This window comes from Geotrypetes seraphini, chromosome 3 (genome assembly GCF_902459505.1).
Source record: "Geotrypetes seraphini chromosome 3, aGeoSer1.1, whole genome shotgun sequence".
NCBI classification, from domain to species: domain Eukaryota; kingdom Metazoa; phylum Chordata; class Amphibia; order Gymnophiona; family Dermophiidae; genus Geotrypetes; species Geotrypetes seraphini.
In genome coordinates, this window is record NC_047086.1 from 129,483,630 (window position 1) to 129,507,685 (window position 24,056).

Here is a 24,056-nt window from a genome sequence, read left to right on the forward strand (position 1 = left end):
TTGAGATATGGCAACCAGACCTGCTCACAGTATTCAAGTTGCGGCCATACCAGTGTCATCATATATCACTCACTTGTGTTCCATTATCCTGCTTGTTGAAAGGGATTAATTTACATATTATGGCTATCTTGAAAGGCAGACCTATCTTTAACTCAAAAATGTTATTTTCCATCCTTCTAGTAGGTTATGCTGATTTCTGATTCATTGTAGGCAGTTTAGCTCTTTCAAATAATTTCTAATAGTTAAAGAGAGACCTATCATATGATTCATGTGTAAAGGATATCATCCTAGAATCATCCCAAAACAGGTTTGTTTTTTGCATAACACTTCAAAAATCTGAGTTATCCATGGGCAAAAATAGAAGAAGGAAACCCCCCCAAACACTTTCCATTATAAGTACAGCATCAATTAAGTACAAGAGGAGACTTAGAGGAGATATGATAGAGACTTATAAGATCATGAAGGGCATAGAGAGAGTAGAGAGGGACAGATTCTTCAAACTTTCGAATAATAAATGAACAAGAGAGCATTCAGAAAAGTTTAAAGGGGACAGATTCAAAACGAATGCTAGGAAGTTCTTCTTTACCCATCATGTGGTGGACACCTGGAATGCGCTTCCATAGAGCGTTTTAGGGCAGAGTACGGTACTGGGATTAAAGAAAGGATTGGACAATTTCCTGCTGGAAAAGGGGATAGAGGGGTATAGATAGAGGATTACTGCACAGGTCCTGGACCTGTTGGGCCGCCGTGTGAGCGGACTGCTGGGCACGATGGACCTCAGGTGTGACCTAGCGGAGGCATTGCTTATGTTCTTATGTTAACTGTTATCTCAATGAACAGTTTTACTTGCAAACCTAAAAGGAAGTAGTAATTTTGAAACTTACCTCATAGAAAAAGGGGTGTCCAGCCATATCAAAGATGTTCACTTTAAGCTCTCGATCTCTCATTTGCACCCTGGAAAGTAAAAAAAACAAACTGGTGAGTGATACATGAATCTTTCTCCAACATGAATATACCTCTCCAACATCTTTCTCCAACATGAATATACCTCTATACGTCAAACTCATAGAGGGTCTAGTAGCACAATATCTCGCCAATTACCTAGAAGACCACCACATCCTACACCCTACTCAATCCGGATTCAGAACCAATCACAGTACTGAAACACTTCTGGTTTCCCTACTAGACATAGCCCGTCAGCACCTCAGCAAAGGAAATAAGTTACTAATCATCCAACTCGATCTTTCAGCAGCATTCGACTTAGTTGACCATTCCATACTACTCCAGATACTAGATGCCATAGGAATATCAGGTAATGTTCTCAACTGGTTCCAAGGATTCCTCAAAACAAGATCATACAGAGTCAAGTCAAATGATCTTCTATCCGACTCATGGTCAAACCCCTGCGGAGTTCCACAAGGATCCCCTCTATCGCCCATACTTTTCAACCTCTTCATAGCATCCCTAGGCACAGCCCTAGACGCCCTAAACATTACATCCTTCAGCTACGTGGATGATATAACCATCCTCCTCCCCTTCGTCATCCAAGACCCCACCTCCAACGGACGCCTGAAAACAACATTAGAAACTGTAGAAAAATGGATGACGAACCACAAGTTAAAACTGAATGCGGAGAAAACCAAATTCCTACTACTAGAGAAGGAACAAAAACCATCCCTAACAGAACTAGATGTAAACACAATCAAATATCCAATACAGAATACTCTCAAAATTCTGGGAACACACCTAGACAGAGGCTGCACAATGCAAACACAAATACACAAAAACATAAAAAAAGCATTCTTCACCATGCGAAACCTAAGAAAAATAAGAAAATTATTTTCCAAAGAACACTTCAAGATCATTGTACAATCCCTCATACTCAGCTCCTTAGATTACTGCAACAGCCTCTACCTACCTTGCCCAAATACTATGATAAAACAACTACAGACCGTTCAGAACACAGCTATCAGACTCATCTACTCGCTCAGCAAATTCAACCACGTCACACCCGCCTATGTAGACTCTCACTGGCTTCCGATAAAAGCAAGAACTCAATTCAAACTCTACTGCTTACTTTTCAAAGTAACCCATGGTATGGCCCCCAATTACCTGAACAACCGTCTTTGCCGCTACCGACTACCCAGATCAAGAAGAACTCAGAATCTTTTCACCTTCCCCCTTCATAATGGTACCCGACGTAAGAAACTTTACGACAGCCTTCTAGCAACTCGGGCAGCGAAAATTGACCCCACCATCACCAAACTGATGATCAAAACAACAGACATCAAAGTGTTTCGGAAAGAAATTAAAATATTTATTTTCAAAAAACACGTCCTTACTTAATATTCCCCTCCCCAATCGCACATGCACTCTCCCCAGCAAATAACACACTAGTCATCCCCTTTAACCTCATTTACGAAAAATATCCAAACTCCTAAATAAGCATCTCCCTTAGGTATCCATTTAACCTTCTCCTAAAAAAGCATCTCCCTTAGGTATCCACTTAACTGATTCCTTCAAAGTTAGGTATCTTTCTTCAGTTGCCTATATTGTTTTCCCCACTGAACCTTGTAACTACTTGAACCCTGTCAAGTTATTCTATCGATAAATCCAGATATCTTATACTTGTATTTCTATACCACAACATGTAATTTACTTAAATCGTTGTAATGTAATTCTCTCGGTAATGTCCTGATCTCTTTTAACTGTAATCCGCTTAGAACCGCAAGGCACAGGCGGAATAGAAATCACAAATGTAATGTAATGTAATGTAAATAGTAGATACAAAATGCCCCTTTAGCATTTCTAGTAACTTGCAACTACTGCAGCAAACCACCACAATGTGCACACACATAGGCAAGGCTGGAAAAATTCTGTCCCTGTCACCCAGGTGCTGACAATTTGGCATATGTGCATGAGAAAAGCCTTTCAATGATTGAGGGGGGAGGGGGAGGATAAAAAAAGAGGGAAAAATGGAATAGAAAGACAAAAGACAGCTGTAAAAATGAGCTAAAATATTAAGGTAGAAATAAATAAAGCTAAAATTTGGGGTAAACAAGTTTACAAACATTTTGTCACCTTTGTTCATGGGTATATTACCGGCAACAAAAATGTGGTTGGCTGCAGAGATACAACAGCTAGAATCTACATTCAGTTCTACTTATATATACGAGAGGCATTCAATAATTTATCTACCTCAGTAGGAAAGAAAAGTTTTCCAAAAATTTTTGTGGTTTTTTTTTTCAATATAGTTTCCTGATAGCTCCATACACTTCATCCAATGTTCCTACATTGACTAACTCTTTTGAAAAGAATTCTTCTGTTTGACCTTCAAACCAGGACCTCATGGTTTCATTGACGTCTTCATCACTTGAAAACCGCTGTCCATGGAAAGATTTCTCCAAAACTCAGAACAGGAAATAATCCAAGGGAGCCACATCAAGACTAAGGTGGATGGTTCAAGCTGCTGAAACCCACATTCTTGGATAGTAGTCTGCAATTGTCATTTCATGTGTACCGGCACATTGTTGTGAAGATGAATCATACCTGCTTTGTGTTTCCTCATCTTTTCTCCTTGATCGACTCCCACAAAGCAATCATTGTGTTGGCATAAATCTCCCCGGTTATGGTTGTCTTAAGTGGTATGAACTCCAGAAGCAAAATCCTTCATCAACCCAGAAGACAGTTGCTCTGACTTTGCCTGAAGATTTTTCTGTCTTGAACTTTTTTGGAGCGAGGGATACCTTGTGCTGCCACTGCATTGACTTCATTTTGGACTCAGGATCTCTGTGATTGACTCAAATTTCATCTCCGTCTCACTCCAATTCACTTGGTCTTCACAAAGCATCTCCAAGTTCTCCTGACAGAAAATCACGAGGCTCCAGTGCTGACATGGCAGCATTCTTGGAACCTATCTTGCACTAACCTTGGACATGCCCAACTTTTCATGAATTATTTTCCATATCTGCCGAGATGCCCATTCCTTCAGCTATTCGGGAAACCTTAATTTGTCTGTCTGACAAAATTAAATCCTCGACTTTCTTGCACATTTCTATGGAAGTTAGTTCCACAGGCCATCCAGTGTGAGAGTCATCTTCAACGAGGCTAATACAAATTGGGACCTGGTCGTTTCACTCTCTACCTCCACTTAAACTGCTTGCTCCAAACTTTTAGGATGATGGGGCAGATGATGGGGCAGACTCATCATAAACTGCAGTTATGCATTCATGGATCTCCTTTGGCTTTTTCACTTCTTTGCGAGAAATATGATCACTGAATGGTGCTCCAAATCTAGCCATTTCTTACTTGAGTCACATGAGGACTCTCCTGATATTCTGAATCTTGTAATGTTAGGACTTGCACTGAGATGCAACTGTGCATGAGCAACCTTCAGATGTGCCACAACATTCACAGACTTGTTTAAACTCTTGCTACTTTCTTTCATACTCAGGTAAATTATTGAACATTCCTAGTACCTCCTGCTTATGAGCACAGATACCAGCAACCTTTTAGTAAAATGGTAACAAATAAAGCACATTTTACAGGAATAAGATAACTGTAATAGTGCACAAATAATGCTGAAAAATGATTCTAGGTGGACGAGAGCAATGAAATTCATGAGGTAATGATGATTATGTGGGGTTAAAAATATGTTTGAGATCATTTCATTTATCTTAATATTTTTTGATAACATTTATTTGATAAAAGTTTTTTGATATGCTTGATTGAGAATGAGAGCGATACTTTTTTGTTTATAGGAGCATTGTAATCATGTGACTAGGCTGAGTGGAAACTCCCATTACATATTCACCCCTAGGCACCTTCTGGTCTCTTCCAGTCTCCAGTTTTCCTATTAAGACAAACATACAGGGTTACTTACATACATGTCATACATTCCATTAAAATCCCCAACCAGGTTTTCACAGCTCCTCTTGGTCCTCTCTGGATCCTCCCTGGACTCCGTCTCTCCAGGTTTTCTCCTGAGTCCTCCAGGTCTTCGGCAGCTTCCTGTGCATTTACCAGTCCCTCCACTGGTTGCCACCATCCCAGCTGGACTCTCCGCCGAACACTCCTTAGAACTCTGGCCAATGTTCCCAGGGTCTACCAGACTACCTCCTAGGGATCCACTGATTGCTACCGGTACCATTACCGGTCTCTCCACCGGTTGCCACCATCCCAGCTGGTCCCTCTGTCAGTCCTTCCCCTTCAGCCTTGGACTCTTACATTACATTAGTGATTTCTATTCTGCCATTACCTTGCGGTTCAAGAGTTGTCAGAAAGTTACAAGAGTTGTAACATTACATGAGAATTGTCGTAAGCATTACATAAGAATTACATAAGAATTGTCGAGAACTTAAGGCAGGGGTAGGGAACTCCGGTCCTCGAGAACCGTATTCCAGTCGGGTTTTCAGGATTTCCCCAATGAATATGCATTGAAAGCAGTGCATGCAAATAGATCTTGTGCATATTCATTGGGGAAATCCTGAAAACCCGACTGGAATACGGCTCTTGAGGACCAGAGTTCCCTACCCCTGACTTAAGGAATAACATGTTGGGTAATTAGAAACATTTTAGATTAGATATGGGTGGAGTGTGTGGTAGGTGGAGTTAGGGAAGTAACTGGTCGTGTTAAACAGGTTTTATGTGCTTTTTGAAGAGTAGGTTTTTTGAAGAGTAGGTTTTTGAAGAGTTTCTTTTTTGAAGGTTTTGTAGTTTGTGGTCGTAGATAGCAGATTGGCGATTTGTCTGTCTAGTTTAGCTGCTTTGGTGGCCATTAGGTTGTCATAAAGTTTTCCTCTTTTGACATTTTTTGTTGGTGTGTGTGTGTGAATAGTGAGTGGGTTCTCCTGTGCCTGGCTGTGGTAGATTGGGTTAGTCGGTTGTTCCAGTAGGTTGGGCTGTCTCCATTAATATCTTTGTATAGTAGGCAGTACTTCTAGGTAACTGAGAAGAACTCTCCTAACATCCAGCAACTCCAACATCTTATCTTTTTTCTTCAAATCTGTGGCCTGAATGCAGGAAGCAGCAATTCCTGATTAATAGGGAAGGCCAACACCACCTTCATCAAAAATGAGGAACTGTTCGGAATGAAATTCCAGCCTCCGTAAGCTTGAGGAATGGCTCTCTGCATGAGAGCACCTGTAATTCTGAGACTCTTTGTGTTGAGATGATGGCCACTACGAAAAACGTTTTCATGGTCAGATCCATAAGAGAAGCCTCCTGTAAAGTTAAAATTTATTAAAATTTTGATTAAACGCTTATAAGAACATAAAAATTGCCACTGCTGGGTCAGACCAGTGGTCCATCATGCCCAGCAGTCCACTCCCGCAGCGTCCCCTAGGTCAAGGACCTGAGCCCTAACTGAGTATAGCCTTACCTGCGTACGTTTTGGTCTAGCAGGAACTTGTCTAACTTTGTCTTGAATCCCTGGAGGGTGTTTTCCCCTACGACAGCCTCCAGAAGAGCGTTCCAGTTTTCCACCATTCTCTGGGTGAAAAAGAACTTCCTTACGTTTGTACGGACTCTATCCTCTTTTAATTTTAGAGAGTGCCCTCTCGCTCTCCCTACCTTGGAGAGGGTGAACAACTTGTCTTTATCTAAGTCTATTCCCTTCATTATCTTGAACGTTTCAATCATATTCCCTCTCAGTCTCCTCTTTTCAAGGGAGAAGAGGCCCAGTTTCTCTAATTTTTCGCTGAACGACAACTCCTCCAGCCCCTTAACCATTTTCCCTGGACCCTTTCGAGTAGTACCACGTCCTTCTTCAAGTACGGAGACCAGTGCTGGACACGGAATTCCAGGTGGGGGTCGCACCATGGCCCGGTACAGCGGCATGATAACCTTCTCCAATCTGTTTGTGATCCCCTTCGTAATCATTCCAAGCATTCTGTCGCGCATTGCGCGGACGGCTTCATCGACTTGTCGACCAGTATTCCCAAGTCTCTTTCCTGGGGGGTCTCTCCAAGTACTGCACCAGACATCCTGTATTCGTGTACAAGATTTTTGTTACCGACATGCATCACCTTACACTTATCCACGTTAAACTTTATTTTCAGTCGCGGCCCATTTCTCAAGCATGTTTATGTCCTGTTGCAGGTCTTCGCAATCCTCCTGCATCTTCACTACTCTGAATAACTTTGTATCATCTGCAAATTTAATCACCTCGTTTGTCGTTCCAATTTCCAAGTCGTTTATAAATATGTTGAAGAGCATAGGCCCAAGCACCGAAACCTGCGGCACTCCACTGGTGACGCTTTTCCAGTCCGAGTATTGTCCATTTATCCCCACTCTCTGTTTTCTATCCGCCAACCAGTTATCATGCGGAGCCTTAGTGAGACTATGCAAAACCATGCTAAAGTTCGAAGCTGGAAAAGTTTGCCGCACAAAGAGATGCAGCCGCAGCACCCCCTTCAAGAATCTGGCTACATCTGGATGAAAAGCTAAAGAAACTCTATCCACTCGATCCCTAAAGCAGGATAACTCTGCTTAGTCTGCAACCTTTCCTGTTTTGTGGGGGCTGTCATCTACTTTACAATCTATCCTGATTCCCCAGGAGTTAGTGGATGGGCAAACAAGATGGGCAATTTGGCCTTTATCCGACATTATATTTCTACCTTTCTCTGTTTCTAATTCTGAAATAATCTCCAGCAAATCTACTGGTTTAAAAAGGGGGCAAACCGTCAGATTCTCCCCTAATCCAGGGCTGCCATGGTCTCCTTCCAACACTGAAGATTCATTTTGGGAGATCAAAGGAATCCCAATCCTTTTATGACTGGACCTCTGGATCATGCGCATGACACTGCAAAAGGGAACTAGGCTCTTTGAGGGTACAACCTCCTGGCAAGCCCTGGCATGCTCTAAGATGGTGCTAACAGACCCTTATAATTTAGATAGGCTTCAAACATCAGACTCATACAATCAGGGGTAAATCCTTGTCCAGGGTGCCCCAAGCACCCCTTCAGGGATTATCTTTGCTTCCATGAGGTCCCAAGGGCATTCACACAATAGAACTTAACCACAGATACTGAGTTGCTATTACTGGTCTCTGGGAGGTATTTCTGTCCCTTGACCATGCCACCTGCGAATTCATGACCCTGGAGAGATCAGAATGGGCTAAGCTCATGGATCCCCCCCCCACCATGTGCTCTACAGCACGTGATACATGGATGTTCCTCTTTTGGCCATCCAGCGCAAATATGGCATGATATAGGGGGTAGAATAGCTTGAGGAGTCCATCTATATCGATGTTGACCCAAATCGATGTGCTTTTTGAGGCAAATTTGAGTTGGATTGAAAAATTCAAGATGGCCGCAGTGGCTGCAGTGTTCTAGCACCAAAAATGGCCCAGGAGAGAAAAATTACAGTTAAAAAAATTCAGGGAAGGGGTTTTAAGAGGAGGGGGACCCTAAAGAAAGCCCCATTAAATCTCAAAAATACAATTTAAAACCACCCCCAATGTCTCCCATAGACTACAATAGCCTGTACGCACAGTTACTGCTGATGCTGAGCCTGCTTTAGCTGGGACTCTATCTGAAGTACAGAGAAGACTTCTGCCTCAGACCAGAATGCAAGTGGCTCCAAAAGCTTGTCATCTTTGGGCTACCAGTCAAACAAATAAATGTGACTGAGACCTCAATACCCCTAGCCAGGGCCGCCATCAGAAATTTCTGGGCCCCTTACTGAGCAATCCTACTGGGCCCCCCACACACCCCTTCCGCCCCCCGACCTCCCTCTTCTTCCATGGGCCGAATACACACATACTTTTCTCTGTCGCCGCACTCTTTGACCAAAAGATTTGTAAGCCTGCAACCACGTCAAGGTAGACTCTTTCAGCAGGGCCCTAACCTAACCTAAACTAAACTAATCTATACCTATCTATTCTAAACTAACATATGTCTAATACTGAACTAATAACAAACTAACAAACATCTGCATAATAAATAACTAATAAATAATAGTGCTAGTATCTATAATTCACTTTTGAATGTAAAATCTCAGTTAAGAATTTCTTTTGACCTTTGTAGGCCAGAAGTAGAACACAATTGCACAATATTTTTTGTAACAAGTATTAAATGTATTTTTATAAATACTGTAAGCTTAATAAATATATCAGAAAAAACTACACATCTGAGCGCATATCTGAACATACACATCTGTATGATCCCATCCTCCTCTGCTTGCCTATAGCTGCATCATGCATGTTAAAAATTTACGATATGTTGATATGTGCACCTTCCTTCCTTCCCATCCTGTCCTTACACATCCATAACTGCATGTTAATGATGATGTATATGTTATGATGATAAATAAGTGCATATGAGCACATCATTAACATGCAGCTATGGATGAATATAAAAAAGAAACAATATTCTGTACAATTGTCAATATATAAATCAGTGTCTTCTCCCCATTCTCTCTTCCCCATTTCCCTTCAGCGTCCTCAGCCCACTCTCTCTCCACTTTCCTTCAGCACACGCAAGTAATTTATATAATTTTCATTCTATTCATTCATAGAAATTAAAGTCTAAATAATGCCAGTCACATAACAAAACATGATTAAATTCCCTGCACAGTCAAGCCTTCAAGGATTACTAGATGTCTTTCAGCAGTTCCCCTCCCTCCCTCCCCCTTATCTTTGTGGCCAAGTCAAAATGATCTACCAACAATAAAATTTTAAAAACACAAAGCACGCTGTACGCAGAGAAAATGTTAATTATCATTTATATTCTGCGGGTTTTCAAAGAGGTCAAGGCAGATGACTTTATGCAATGTCACCTCAGTAACAACTATACAAAAATAGACAAATATTCCCCCTCCCTTTTTACTAAAACGCGATAGCGTTTTTTAGCGCAGGGAGCTGCGTTGAATGCCCCACGCTGCTCTCAACGCTCATAGGCTCCCTGCGCTAAAAAACGCTATTGCGGTTTAGTAAAAGGGGGCCATAGTACAAAATATAGACAGCATATATAAATTCTCAAAGCAGACACATTTTGATCACTAAATTGAAAATAAAACCATTTTTCCTACCTTTGGTAATTTCATCAGTCTCTGGTTGCACTTTATTCTTCTGACTGTGCATCCAATATTTCTTCCCTTCTTTCAGCCTCCTGTATGCTTCCTCTCCTCCAGACCTCATTCCCTCCCCAAACTTTTTCTTTGTTTCACCCTGCCCCTTCTTTCTTTTTCTCTCTCTCCATACCCCCTTTCTTTCTGTATGTCTGTTTTTCTCTCTCTCACCCTGCCCCCTTCTTTCTCTCTCCACACCCTCTTTCGTTCTGTATGTCTGTCTTTCTCTCTCTCTCTTTCCGTGCCCCATTTTTCTTTGTTTCACCCTGCCCCATTTCTTTCTTTCTGGCTTCCTGTCCCCCCTTTCTTTCTTTCTCCCTGCCCTCCCCTATGCCACCACCATTGGGAAAATGCTGCCACCGCCACTGGGGAATAGGCTGTCACTGCCACCATCGGGAACAGGCCAGCGCCGAGTTCGCCCTGTTTCTCTTCCCCGCGGGGCCGATCAACTCTCGCCACCCGACGTCAATTCTAACGTCGGAGAGGACATTCTAGGCCAGCCAGGCAGCGATTGGCTTGCCCAGAACGTCCTCTCTGACGTCAGAATTGACGCGAGTGGCGAGAGTTGGCCGGCCCCACAGGGAAAAGCAGGGAGAACTTGGCGCCGGCCTGTTCCCGATGGCGGCGGTGGCATTCAAGTGACTAAAGAGCCACAGTTTGCCGGCCTAGGGAGAACACTGGGGGGTGGCCAGCTGTGCACCCCCTTGGGACGTAAACCTGGGGCGGGGCGGACCGCCCCCCCCCCCACCCTGGTATGCCACTTTCTATACCTCACTCCCTCCCTATGACCAAAAATTCTCCTTTCTTCTATTCCCCGTGTACACAACCATCTCTTTCCCTCCCTTCCTCTCTCCCAAGTCCATGCCTTCTGTGTCCAAAAACTCATTCCCTCCCCCACTTCAGTATCTCTTTCCCTCCCTTCCTCTCTCCCAAGTCCATGCCTTCTGTGTCCAAAAACCCATTCTCTCCCCCACCTCAGCATCTCTTTCCCTCCCTTCCTCTCTCCCAAGTTCATGCCTTGTGTCCAAAACGCACTCCCCCCCCTTTTGTGTTCCGCGTTTGCCTCCCAGCCCATCTTTGCAACTTTCTCAGCAAAACGAAGCTCAAACCGCGAGGCTTGTCTTCTGTTTCCTGCCTGGAGCTGACAGGGGGCCCGGGCTCCCCCAGGGTCCTAGGCCACAGTCTAGGGGGAGGGGAGGTCCGCCCCACGTGGACAGGAGAGAGCTGGACGGGGGACCCGCGGAGTTCAATACATCTCGAGCCGCGAGGCTCGTCTTCTGTTCCTGCCTGCCCTGCCGCGCACAAATAGCCGACTGGAAGTATTCTCCGACGTCAGCGCTGACGTCGGAGGGCAGGCTTTGCTCAAGCCCTCCCTCCGACATCAGCGCTGACATCGGGGAACACTTGTGATCGGCTATATGTGAGCGGCAGGGCAGGCAGGAACAGAAGACGAGCCTCGCGGCTCGAGATGTATTGAACTCCGCGGGTCCCCCGTCCAGCTCTCTCCTGTCCACGTGGGGCGGACCGCCCCTCCCCCTAGACTGTGGCCTAGGACCCTGGGGGAGCCCGGGCCCCCTGTCAGCTCCGGGCCCCTGAATGCAGGACTGGTGGTACTGCCCTGATGGCGGCCCTGCCCCTAGCTCCACATACATCAATGGGGGGAGGGAAACAGAGCTGGCACTCGGTAAAGCCCTCAGGACTGGCATGGGGCCATACAGCCTGCACTCAAGCTCTGAATAACTCACATGTGAGCTCCCCGAGTCTCCAAACTCTTAGTTCAGGCTGGCTAGGCAAGTATCCCTAAGGGTTGCCCTGCTAGCTACAGACTCAATCCAGAGTGTGTGTTTTCTCACAGTCAGAGTTGTCCCAGGAGCATTGGGAACCCTGCAGCACTGAAAGCCTTACAATCTGGATAAAATACCTGAAAATAATAAAAATGATCTCAGAGCAGACCAGAAAACCATCTTCTAACTTGTGTGTAGAAGGAACAACTAAAAAGGAGCTGGAGTGTAGCCCAGAGCAGGAGGTGGAGCCAAAGAAAATTTAACTCCTTCTACACCAGTGGTCTCAAACTTGCGGCCTGCCAGATACTATTTTGAGGCCCTCGGTATGTTTATCAATCACAAAAGTAAAATTAAACAGTTTCTTGATCATATGTCTCTTTAGCTATAAATGACAATATTATTATTAACTTAGCAAAAAGGAAAGATTTATAAATTATAAGGAATTTTCCCTCATGCAAAATTGTCATTTCTTTAATAAGACATTAACTATTTTTTTCTGAGGCCCTCCAAGTACCTACAAATCGAAAATATGGCCCTGCAAAGGGTTTGAGTTTGAGACCACTGTTCTACACAAACTCGCAGGTGGGGGATACATAACCCATATGTCAAGACTCCTTTATCATTTGTGTATTTTTCTTTTTACCTTTCTGCTAAATTCAATAAAACATTTGAACTAAAAAAAACCCAAAAGACTCCTGTATCATTTGCACCAGAAGTACTATTCTATAAACAATGTTTAAAGTTAGGTGCCATTTATGGAACGGTGTTTAAACCTAGAAGCTGCACCTAACTTTAGTTGCAACTATTTCCACCAACAAAAACATGCTACAAAAACTTCATGCCTAAAGTTAGTTATGGATGCCCCTTATTTTATAATTATGCATGTAACTTTGAGCAATGCCCCTGATCCACCCATGCATGACCTTCCCATTTTGCACCCCCTTTTTGATGCCATGCCTAAATCTACGCATAAATTTAAACAATTAATGAACACATAACTGCTTGTTAAGAAGCCAATTATCAGCACCAATTGGTTTATTGTTCAATTAACATGTAAGCGTTGGTGAAGTAATGGAAATTCCGAGGTCCTTCACCTTATATGTATAGTCTAAGTTGGTAAATGTTTTTCATTACTGTATATAGCTATGAAGTGAACTATAAACATATTAATGACATCACAAACTAAAAACCAATTCCAAAATCCAAAACTGCACAAAGAACTGAATATGGTGCTTGTATTTTTCTAATACAGCATGAAAAAGATAAAAAAACAAAGGGTATTTTACTTACTTTGTGACTCCGTAGTCTATTCCAATTGTTGCTAGGTATTTGGAAACGAACCTCTTCTCACAATACCGTTTTATGATACAGCTCTAAAGACAGAAAAAACCCACAATCAAGTTGAGTGTGTTTCAATGTCAGCCTAGATACTTTAGGAAATGACTAGGAGTGTTGAAATTCAAACACACAAGATTATGCCCTCTTTTTGGAAATGGAAAAAAAGACCAAGACAAAAAACCCAGAGAATTTGTCAATGTAGCTGCCTAAAGATTAGAGGACAAATTCTATAAGAAGCGACCAAAAGCACTGTTCAGTGCGATTCAAGTAAAATTGGGTGCTGTTTAATGAATCACGCTGAGCGGAACCCTATTTTGGAGGCGCCAAGAAACAGGCCAGCTCTAGGCACAACTAAGTTAGGTGCCTAGCTGAGCGCTTAAGCACGCTAAGAGCAGCGATTCTGCAACAAGGCGCCTAACGTGCATAGCACCTATTTTTCTGAAGGCCGCCTAAATTTTTAGAGGTGCCTTGTTGCAGAATCATTCTTGATAGGCGCCTATGTTTCAATTATTGCTGATTAAAAAGCTTAATTGAGCTTGTTACTCGATTTAGATAGGCACCTATCTAGATGGGCACCTCCAAAACAGGTGCCTAACAATAGGCACCAGTTACAGAATTTGGGCCCAGGTTCTTACCTTACTAATCTTCTTTCCTGTAGATGGGAGAAGAGGTCCTGAATAGCTGGTTAGTCACCCTCAAACTATGTGTTTTTGCAAAAGGAAATCAATCATTTTCGTCGACTCCACCTCCTTCCCCAGTGGGCTGTGCTATAATCCCTCAGTTTGCATCAAAGCAATCTAAAAGCACTAGATAACTAAAATACACAGAAAGGAGGGGTATGGGAAAAACTCCCCAAATACAACTATTTTTCTGTTCTGTAAACAACAAGCATAACCACATGAATTTAAAAACATTTGAACTTAAAAAAAGGACCAAATAAGTCATCTACTTGAGTGCAACCTGCTATAACAGTTACGGATTTGTTACACATACTTGTTAGGCTCCTGAACTGAAGAAGCCTCCTCACTCTGCAACCCTGATTGATAGGGAAATGAAAACATCTCTTAAACCATACCTGACTGAGGCAGACAGTCAACTCTTCTGCATTACTCTTCTTGATTCCCCAAGCAGGCAAAGTAAACCAACAGACAGGTGGGCTTCAGGGCTTCTACACCCATCTACAGGAAAAAAAAAAGATTTACAAGGTAAGAACCTAATCTTTCCAGTGCAATAGGTGTAGAGGTCCTGAACAGCTGGGACGTACCTAAGCAGTAGGGCAGGACAGCTAAGTCTGCTGCCAGCACTGAGGCTCCAAAAGCTGTGTCCAGGTGAGCCGCAACATCCACCCTGTAAAACTTCGTGAAAGTATGAAGGGTAGACCATGTTGCCACCCTACAAATTTCCTTGGGCAGAATTGCCTGAGATTCTGACCAGGAAGCTGCCACACCCCTAGTGGAGTATGCTTTTGGCAATATTGGAGATGGTTTTCCATTCCCGATGTATGTTGCCGATATAGCCATGCAAATCCATCTAGACATGGAAGCCTTAGAAGCCAGCCTTCCCCGCCAGTTTGGATTTATCAAGACAAACAGATGATTGATTAGCAAGAACTCATTAGTCACTTTGAAATACTGTAGAAGACTTCTCTTGACATCCAAGGACTGCAAGATCTTATACTTCTTGTATACCGATCGGCCTGAACGCAGGCAGATGAACTTCCTGATTTATGTGGAAGGGCAAAACAACCTTCGGCAAAAAGGACGGTACTGTGCGTATCGATATCCCCACTTCACTAAACCTGAGGAATGGCTCTCTACAGGACAAGGCCTGCAGCTTCGAGACTGTTCTCGCTGATATGATTACAACTAGAAATACCATCTTCACGGTAAGGTCTATGAGTGACATTCCCTGTAAGGGCTCATTTGGAGGCTGAGCTAAGGCTAAGATTCCACATTGGAAAAAGCTGGTTAAGATTCCACATCGGAAAAAGCTGTTTCACTGGTGGATGTAGCCGCAATGCTACTTTGAAAAATCTGGAAACATCTGGGTGAGCTACTAGCGGAATTGTATATGCCCTAAAGCACAAGAGACCTGCTATCTGTACCTTAAGCAAACCAACTGCAAGGCTCTTTGAGGCCCGGCTGGAGAAACGCCAGGACTAAGGCAAATCGGCACCTGAAAAGGCTCCTCATTTCTGCTATTGCACAATGGTCTAAATGCCTTCCAAGCCTTTGCATAGGTGGCGACCATCACTGGTTTATTTAGACCCAAGGAAATCAGCCACAAGCACATCTGAATAGTCTCTACATTCTAGAGTTTCACGTTCAAGAGCCATGCCGTATGCCCAAAGTATTCTGGATGCTCCAAGGCAATGGGCCCCTGTGACGGTAGAGTTGTATGAAGAGGCAGCCTAAGGCTCCTATCCTTCTGCAGCCACACTAGATCTTCATACCAGAGCCTTCTTGGCCAATCTGGGGCTACTAGAATGGCCAATCCCTAATGAGATGCTATCCTGAAAGTGACCCTGGCTATCGTGGGCCAAGGGGGGAAAAAGTACAGCAGGCCTGACATGAACCACTACTACACCAAGTCATCCATGCCTGCGCTTTCCGATTTATACCTGCAGTTGAAGAACTTTTACAGCCTTCCTGTTGCCTTCCTGAGACAGGGACACTCCCCAGGATCTAGGGTTTGCTGCTCAGATAGTCAGTTTGAGCATTGTCAACCCCTGCTACATGAGCTGCAGAAAGTGCTTGGAGGTAAACTTCTGCCCATTGAAATAACCTGTGGGCTTCTAACCGCAGGGGAGCACTCTTGGTGCCTCCCTGCTGGTTCACATATGCTATAGCTGTGGCATTTTTCAAGAAGACCCTGACCGCTTTGCCTTCGAGAGTTTGCTCCAGCATCTGAAGTACTAACTGAATGGCTCTCAACTCTAGCCAATTGATTGACCACTTTCTCTAAAATAGCAACCATTTCCCTGCACTGGATGTCACTCACAATGACCTTCCCAGCTGTAAAGGCTGCCATCTGTTGTCAAGATCACACAGGACTCTATATGGAGTGCCATCCCCTTGGTCAGCGTCTCTGGATGAAGACAACATTTCAGGCTGCGATGCATCTCCAAAGTCCAGGTAAATGGCTGGTGAAGAGAGTCTGTTTGGGGCAACCATCATGCCAACAGTGTGACCTGCAGGGGGCATAAATGCACCTTCGCCCAAGGGATCACTTCTATGGTTGCCACCATTGACCCTAGTACCTGAAGGTAATGCCAGGCCTTGGGAGCCTGCAACTGTAAAACTTCCACAATCTGACATCTTAGCTTGTCTGCATGATTCTAGAAGAAAAAGAAGGCCAGCTACCATGTTGAATCAAATTCCCAGGAACTCCATAATTAAGACTGCTCCAGGCTGCTCTTTTGAAAATTGATTATCCATCCCAGATGCCGTAACATCTGTATAACTTGTTCCACTGCCATCTTCCCCTCGATCTTGGAGAGGGCTCTGATTAGCCAATTATCCAGATACATGTGCACTTGTACCCCCAACTTGCACAGGTGTGCTGCTGCAACCACCATCACCTTGGTGAATGTCCAAGGCAATGTCGCAAGCCTGAAGAGAACAGCTGAGAACTGAAATTGTCTCTCCAACACATGGATCCTCAGGTACCACCTGAGAGTGGGAAAGATAAGAATGTGCAGATAAGCCTCTGTAAAATCTAGCAAGGCTAGAAATTTCCCCAGCACCACTGAAGAAATAATTGATCTCATAGTCTCCATCCAAAAGCATGGCACCTTCAGTGCTGTGATGACTGACTTTAGGTCCAGGATCGGCATCCAATCTTCCAAATCTCTTTTGGGCACAATGAAGTGTGTAGAGTATCTGCCCAAGCCTGATTCTATGTCTGGCACGGGCTCTATGGTTCAAATATCTAAGAGCTACTTCACAGTAGCTCTAACCCTGGCTACCTCTCTGGCCATTTACCGGAGAATCCAGAAATAAATCCTTCAGAGGGCAAAAGAACTCGAGCTTGTAATCTTCTTAAATTATGTCCAACACCCACTGGTCCAAGCTAGGACTGCCAAAGCTGCCACTGGAGCTATGGATGACAGAAGACTTCTGCCTTAGCCAAGCATTCTGTACATATGCACCTAGACGTGATGGTACATACTAAGCAGGTGGAAATTCACATGAGAAGGGTACAAGCTGCACTTAGGATTATAAATATTATAAATCTACATGCAGTCTTTTGCACTCTAAGAGTGAGCACTTACTCCTGCTCTATGGCTGGTGTTATAGTTTGCACCTTAAATATAAGTGCAATTTCAGCCACTTACGCTAATATTCAGTAACGACAAGGATTCAAATAAGCGCTTTCCTAGTGTCTAATCTAAGCACCCCTTAAGATAAATTACTATCCTAGAGTGCAACAGGCAGTGCAAACACAGGAAGGACTAAGAGGACCTATAATGTTTTCCCCAAACACCATCACCTTTGCAGCTAATTCAAATCACTCTCCATCACCAAGGCCAGTTGTTACCATTCTCTCACATTTTTCTTATCCCTTCCTTGCTCTCAAGTACCACTTATTTTCTCCTCATTTTTGTTCTCCTTATCCTCTTTTCTCCCTCTGCTCTTTCTGAAATCTCTCTCTCTTGCATAGGCATGGTTTGTTCTTTATATTTCTTTTTAAAGAGTTTTATACCTGTATTTTTTTTAACAGAAGGGCATACTACTATCTGACGCTCTACTCCTACGCATTCTAGCTTGCTCTGCTCACCACTATTCCTTGATATGACCTGCTCTCTGATCCTCTTCAAATTCCTATTCATCCTTCCATTCCCTAAGCAGGTTCCTCCTCTCTTGCTAGCCCCCCCCCCCTTCTCTGTAGACACAATTTACTTATTCCCGCAGTGCATCCTTCTCCATCTCCTGTAGGAAACTCCCTTCACCTCATCAGCACTAGTCACAGAAAGGGAGGTGGAAAGCTGTGGCAAGTTCCTGTGCTGTATAAGTGGACTTTCTGCATGTGGTGGTGGGGGTTCATAGACAAAACTGCCGAAGACAAAAGCGCGTGCCGACAACTGAGCGCAAGACGGAAGCACGCGCCAAAGAAAAAGAGTGTTTTTAGGGGCTCCGAAGGGGGGTTTTGTTGGGGAAACCCCCCCCCCACACTTTACTTAATACAGATCGCGGCGGCGTTGTGGGGGGTTTGTAACCCCCCTCATTATACTGGAAACTTAACTGTTTCCCTGTTTTTTAGGGAAAAAGTGACGTTTTCAGTAAAATGTGGGGAGTTACAACCCCCCCCCAAACCCCCCACAACGCGGCATGATCTGTATAAAGTAAAGTGGGGGGGGGGGTTCCCCAACAAAACCCCCCGTCGGAGCCCTTTAAAACAGTCATTTTCTTCAGCACGCGGCAAATGCGCACGCCTTTGTCCCGGCGCGCTTTTGACCTGACACCGGTGGTGGGTAGGTAGGGACGTGGAAGGGCAGAAGGGAAGTGAAGGCCCCCTCAAAAAAAATGCCCAATTATATTTCTGTAGGATAAGCTGTTTCGACAGCTGCAGGATGCCTATACTGAATCAGTAACCTAATGATTAAGAAACTGAACCTTTCAAACTCTCCCTCCCTTGTGATCAAAGTGAACATATATAGAAACATACATATATACCGTAAAAGCAAAACAATTAGAAAGAATTCCATGAACCGCACTCTGCGTGCTTTCCTCAGCTGTTATATTATTTTTATTTAGCAAAATTCCAATTATCTGCCTACATTGATCTATGTTGGATTCTAGCCCTCTCCACTCTTATTTCTAGATTTGTATTCCTAATACAGATACAGTACTGCATTAGTATTATAAGATTGTTAGTATATAGCAGCAAGATACTTTCAATAAAAACAAGAGACTAAGGAGTCCTCTTACTAAGCTGCAGTAAAGAGTGGCTTTAGTACACCCTTACCGGGGAGGGGGGGGGGGGTTGTCTCACATAGTAAGGCTATTTTTGCTGCTGCAATGACAGTTAGTCCACTTTTCAAGGTAATACGAGTACATAGAAACGAAACAAAAGCATAAAAGAAACAAAGTAATACCTTTTTTTTATTGGACTAACTTAATGCATTCCCTCCCTCCTTTTACAAAGCCGCAAAAGCGTTTTTTAGCGCAGGCTGGCACACTGAATACTTTGTGCTGCTCTCGACGCTCATAGTAGAGAATGACACGGGGACACATTTTTTCCCGTCCTCGTGGGAACTTTTCCTGTCCCTGCCCCATTATTGCAAGCTCTGTCTTCATCTGCACAGTCCTCTGCACTTTGAATGGGACAGGGGCAGGGACAAAACTCATGGGTTCGGGATGGGGAAATTGAGTTCCTATGGGGACAAATTTGTTCCCGTGTCATTCTCTAGCTCACAGAGCTCTATGAGCGTCGGGTGTAGCGCAGAGCATTCAGTGCGCCAATCTGCACTAAAAACCACTTTTGTGGTTTTGTAATAAAGGGGGGAGGGTTATGATTAGCTTTCAAAAAAAGGGGTTACCTTTGAAAGCTAATCATAAAATGCATTAAGTCTAATACAAAAGGTATTACTTATGGCCCTCCAGCAAAAGTCTCGTAAGACTGCTGCAGGAGGTCCTGGCAGCCACTGAATGTGGAGCCAGCATGGGAAGCAGCGAGAGCTTTCTATCAGAAGCAGGGGGGGGGGGAGGGGTTGCACACCATGACAGTTGAAATTGTGTGTCAAATTTTGGCTGCAGATTCAATTCCAAATGAAATGGTAATACCTACTTTTGGTAACACACTAATCTTATCAGATGGAGTTGCATACAATTACAAGACAGATAGATTGGTCAGTACTTCTTGACCAAATGCAGTCTCCAGTGGACTGGTTAAGGCAGTATTTATTTTAAAAGCTTATAATGGACCATTACCAATGTCCAAAGCAGTGAATCCTTCACTTTCTCTCCTGTCCCCCCTCTCCCATGCCAGCATCTCTCTCAGCCCTGTCCTCTTGAGCCAGAATCTTCTACCCTTTCCTTCCTGAGCATTTCACTCTCTCCCCTATCCTCCCCAGCCAGCACTTTTCACTCTCTCCCCATTGTCCCCATTTTTCATAATCCAGCATCTCTCTCTCTCCCCCCTCTCCACCCCAAGCCAGAATCTCTTACATTTTCTTCCCTCTGCCCCAAATGGCATCCCTGGCCTTGAATGTGCCCCTCTTCCAAGGGCTCCCCCTGGCAGGCCCACCTCTTTAAAATGGCGAGCCTGCTCCTTCCTGGTGCATCCTGGGATGCGCCGGGGAAGGGGGGCCTAAGGCTCTGATTGGCCTAGGCACCTTAAGGCCCTTCTTAGGAGGGAGTGGGCATCTCTCCCACTGCCAGGGGTGGGTATCAGGAGATTATGTGAGCATGGTGGGAGAGAGCTGGCATCTCTCCTGCTGATTTTAAGTTTTTTTAAAAAAAATTTGCATCTGAACTGTCAAACCTTACTTTCCTGTCACTGCCTGAGCCAATTAGCGCTCAGGCACTGATCAGAAAGTAAGGCTACAACAGCTCAGACCTGTCGGCAAACTGGCTGCAAATGTGGCAAAATGAGGTTAGGGAATCACTCAGCAATGATAGAGAATTGCTTGGAGTGCTCGTTTTAATATTAATAACCTTGTTGTACTACATTTGCATGGCAGAATCAGAGAATGCTAGGAAACTCGGAAAAGATCATGGTAAGTCGTTTTGATAGTCTGCCACTAAAATACAAGCACGCTAAACCAGCTGGAACCAGTTTAATGAGCATGTTAAAGGCACATTTAAGCTTTGAGAATCTTCCCCTTAGTTCTTATTCACAGAGTGTTAATTCTGGTGCTGTGCTTGCCCAGTCTGCCAGGATTACACCTGAGCCAACTCGGCTCCCAAGTAAATAAATTCTGTGTATATCCTTTCTTCCCATCATCTCATTAACCAGACAACTGCCTACACCAGGGCTAGTCAATTCCAGACCTCACAGTCCACAGGCAGGCAAAATTGTCAGAATATCCTCAATGAGTATAAATGAGAGAGAGCTAAATTTATTACCTCCTTGGTATGATAATCTCGCTCATGCATATTCATTGTATATATTCTGAAAACCTGGTCTACTTCTGGACCTCAAGAACCCTGGCCTAGACTATACATTTACCCCTCCATATTCACATTTTCATGGTCTCATTTTTTTTGCGGTTTTTTGATTGAAGGCCTCGCCCCCAAATTTACATCACAGGAAATCGTTGCTCCCTGCATTGCACAGAGAAAATTGCTGCTCCCAGCTGCACTTTCTTCACTGGAACAGGTCAGGTTATTCGTGGTTTTGTATCTTTTTTGTTTTTTTTACAGAAAAACCACAAATAACAAACAAAAAATTACACTTCTCCCTCCGTATTCGCTGTGATAGGGGATTAACAGAACCACAAATAATGGAAAAACTGCGAATAACTTTTTAATATGTTATTTGCTGTTTTCTATTAAAAACCATCGTGAATATGGTGAAACCACAAATAACATGGTGGGAGACCTGGCCTGTTTCTGAAGGAGAGGCAAAACACGGTGAACAAAGTGCTGGGAATCAGCGATTTCTCTATGCAAGCTGATGTAATTTGGGGGGGAGGAGCCAGGAAGCTAAAAACCGTGAATAATCAAAACTGCAAATATGGAGGGAGAAGTGTATTCACGGTTTTTCTCTATTTGCTGCCTTGCCGTTCCCCTATCACCGTGAATGCGGAGGAGGAAGTGTACTGTATATATATATTTTAAAAAGGGGAGGGGAGATACAAAGCACAAATCCATCTTCCTCCCCCAAACCTACTGTCCAGTCAGGCAGGTGCCTTCCTTCATCCAGCTGAAGCAGTGGAACTTCCTCATACTCCAAACTCCACCAAAACTTGAAGATGCCGGTTCACGTGGGGGGGGGGGGGCGTTCACGAGGGGGGGTGATGCAGGCAGGAGGGGTGATGCTGGTTCAGGAGTGGGGGGACTCGCAAATCAAGTCAATGCTCGGCTTGCAAGTCACAATTTGCGAAAATGTTTTGCTCGTCTTGCAAATCACTCGCAAACCACGTTACTCGCAAACCGGGGTTTGACTATATTTGTTTTAAATCACTATTTGGTATGGCACCTGAGTACCTGATCTCGCATTTTTCTCTGGACTGCTCCAAAAGACCTACACGTCGCATCCATCTGTTTACTTACCCAACATTAAAAACCTGTCGCTATAAAAGATTTTTTGGATAGAACTCTTGCCTTTCAAGCAGGCACAATGAATAACTGGTCGGCCAACTTTTTAATACCTGCTTCTCCTTCTTATACTTTTAGAAAATTGGTAAAAACGCAGCTGTTTGATCGATTTATATCATAAGGTTTTATCGGTTTTAACTTCATTCTCCTCTCTTAATGTATTTCTGTTTAATTTCATTTTTATTCATTGCATTTTTTTTACTGATTGCCCAGTACTTCTTGTTGTAAACCGCCTTGAACTATTACAGCTTTGGCGGTATATAAGAATAAATTATTATTATTATTTTTGCTGAATGACACATCTTTAGTAGGTCTCTTGTTGCCTCCCTCATGATGCTAGAGACAGTTTACAGCATTATTTAAATTTTAGTAACAAAATCCTGCTCCCAAGAGGTTACAAGCATTATTGCTGTACATGACTTTGCAGACGGCTACTACCCAGAAAACTCACTTACAGCAAAGCCTGACCTGAGCTAAAGCATCACCGCCCTCACCCTGACCTTTCCTTTCCCAAGAAGGATGGAGTAGAGCGGAAGGGCGGAGCTTGGCGTTTACCCCGCCCCCGGGGCCCCTTTGACGGGGGGAGGGGGGTAGCACCTCCTTACCTTGCCCACCTCGGCATTGCCCATGCTGATCACTTTAATACGCAGGGACTTGCGAGCCTCCTTCCGCTTCTGAAGGTTGGTCTCCATGGCGATAGCCTCGGCGACTTTCGGCTATCCCCGCGGACGGAGGAGCAGCGCCAGCGCTCCTGCACTCTAGTCCAAACAGCTAGTGGAGGCTAATGGGGCGGGGCTTAGCGCCTCACTTCCAAGCCCCATTCTGGAACGCGGTGAGGTCATAATCACGAAGGTCTCCGTTCGGCTCGGGGAGACTCCCCCTCCCCCCTATCCCTCGCGCGAGTTTAAATGTCTTTTTCTATTTAAAAAGGCCATGGGTGCGGGCGGGATCGGCTTGATTACATCCAATAAGGTTTCGGGATGGATAGGAAGTGGGAGGAAGTTTATAAGTAGCCGGGGGTTGGTTTCTCTTGCAAGTGCTTGAAGTGTTTATGTTTTTGTCGCCTTTGGTTACAGAGTTTCCAGTATGGTAGTTTGGTTCCCTCACTGGTATATAGTATGGTATACTGCCCTCTAGCGCCTAGCTATCTGAATTGTACCGTTTCCTACTTTTATCGTAACACTTCTTCCTGGTTGTAATACAAGACTACGGGTTTCAAACTGGGGGGGGGGGGGGGGGGGAAAGTACAGGACCTGCATTCTGATTTCCTAACTGAAGCTAGACTTTTCTCTCTCTCTTAATGTTTTGGAAAAGACGTGCTATCCACAGGCGGGCCTTTTGACTGTCTCCTAAAAAACTCCTGCAGGGTATAGTGTAGACCTGCTGAGACATTTTCCCTGATTAGGCTTTCTGCTCTGTAAAAAATCTTTTAAATTTTCTTTCACTTTTTCCTTTGATATATGGATGATAGTTAATATTATTTTTCCTTTGCTGAATTATTGTTACCACGTTTCTATATTTCTAAGAATTACATTGCAATGTGATTGTATAAATTTAAGACTTGAAAATAAAAAAGTTTTTTTGAAAAAAGACTCCTGCTGGA

At 44.0% G+C, this 24,056-nt stretch overlaps 1 protein-coding gene across 2 annotated transcripts in view; it reads right to left on the minus strand.

Moving 5' to 3' along the window:
• Nucleotides 1–23,431, minus strand: part of DNAJC27 (DnaJ heat shock protein family (Hsp40) member C27) — a 68,239-nt gene extending 44,808 nt beyond the window's left edge. For both annotated transcript variants that reach the window (XR_004538783.1, XM_033937687.1), the window contains exons 1-3: nt 23,059–23,431; nt 13,143–13,225; nt 885–954 (exon numbers count right to left, since the gene is read on the minus strand). Coding sequence is in view for 1 of the 2 variants with exons in the window: in XM_033937687.1 (XP_033793578.1) it covers nt 885–954; nt 13,143–13,225; nt 23,059–23,145 (240 nt within the window). In the remaining variant the exon portion in view is untranslated. The remainder of the gene's footprint in view (nt 1–884; nt 955–13,142; nt 13,226–23,058) is intronic.
• Between the last annotated feature and the right edge of the window lie 625 nt (nt 23,432–24,056).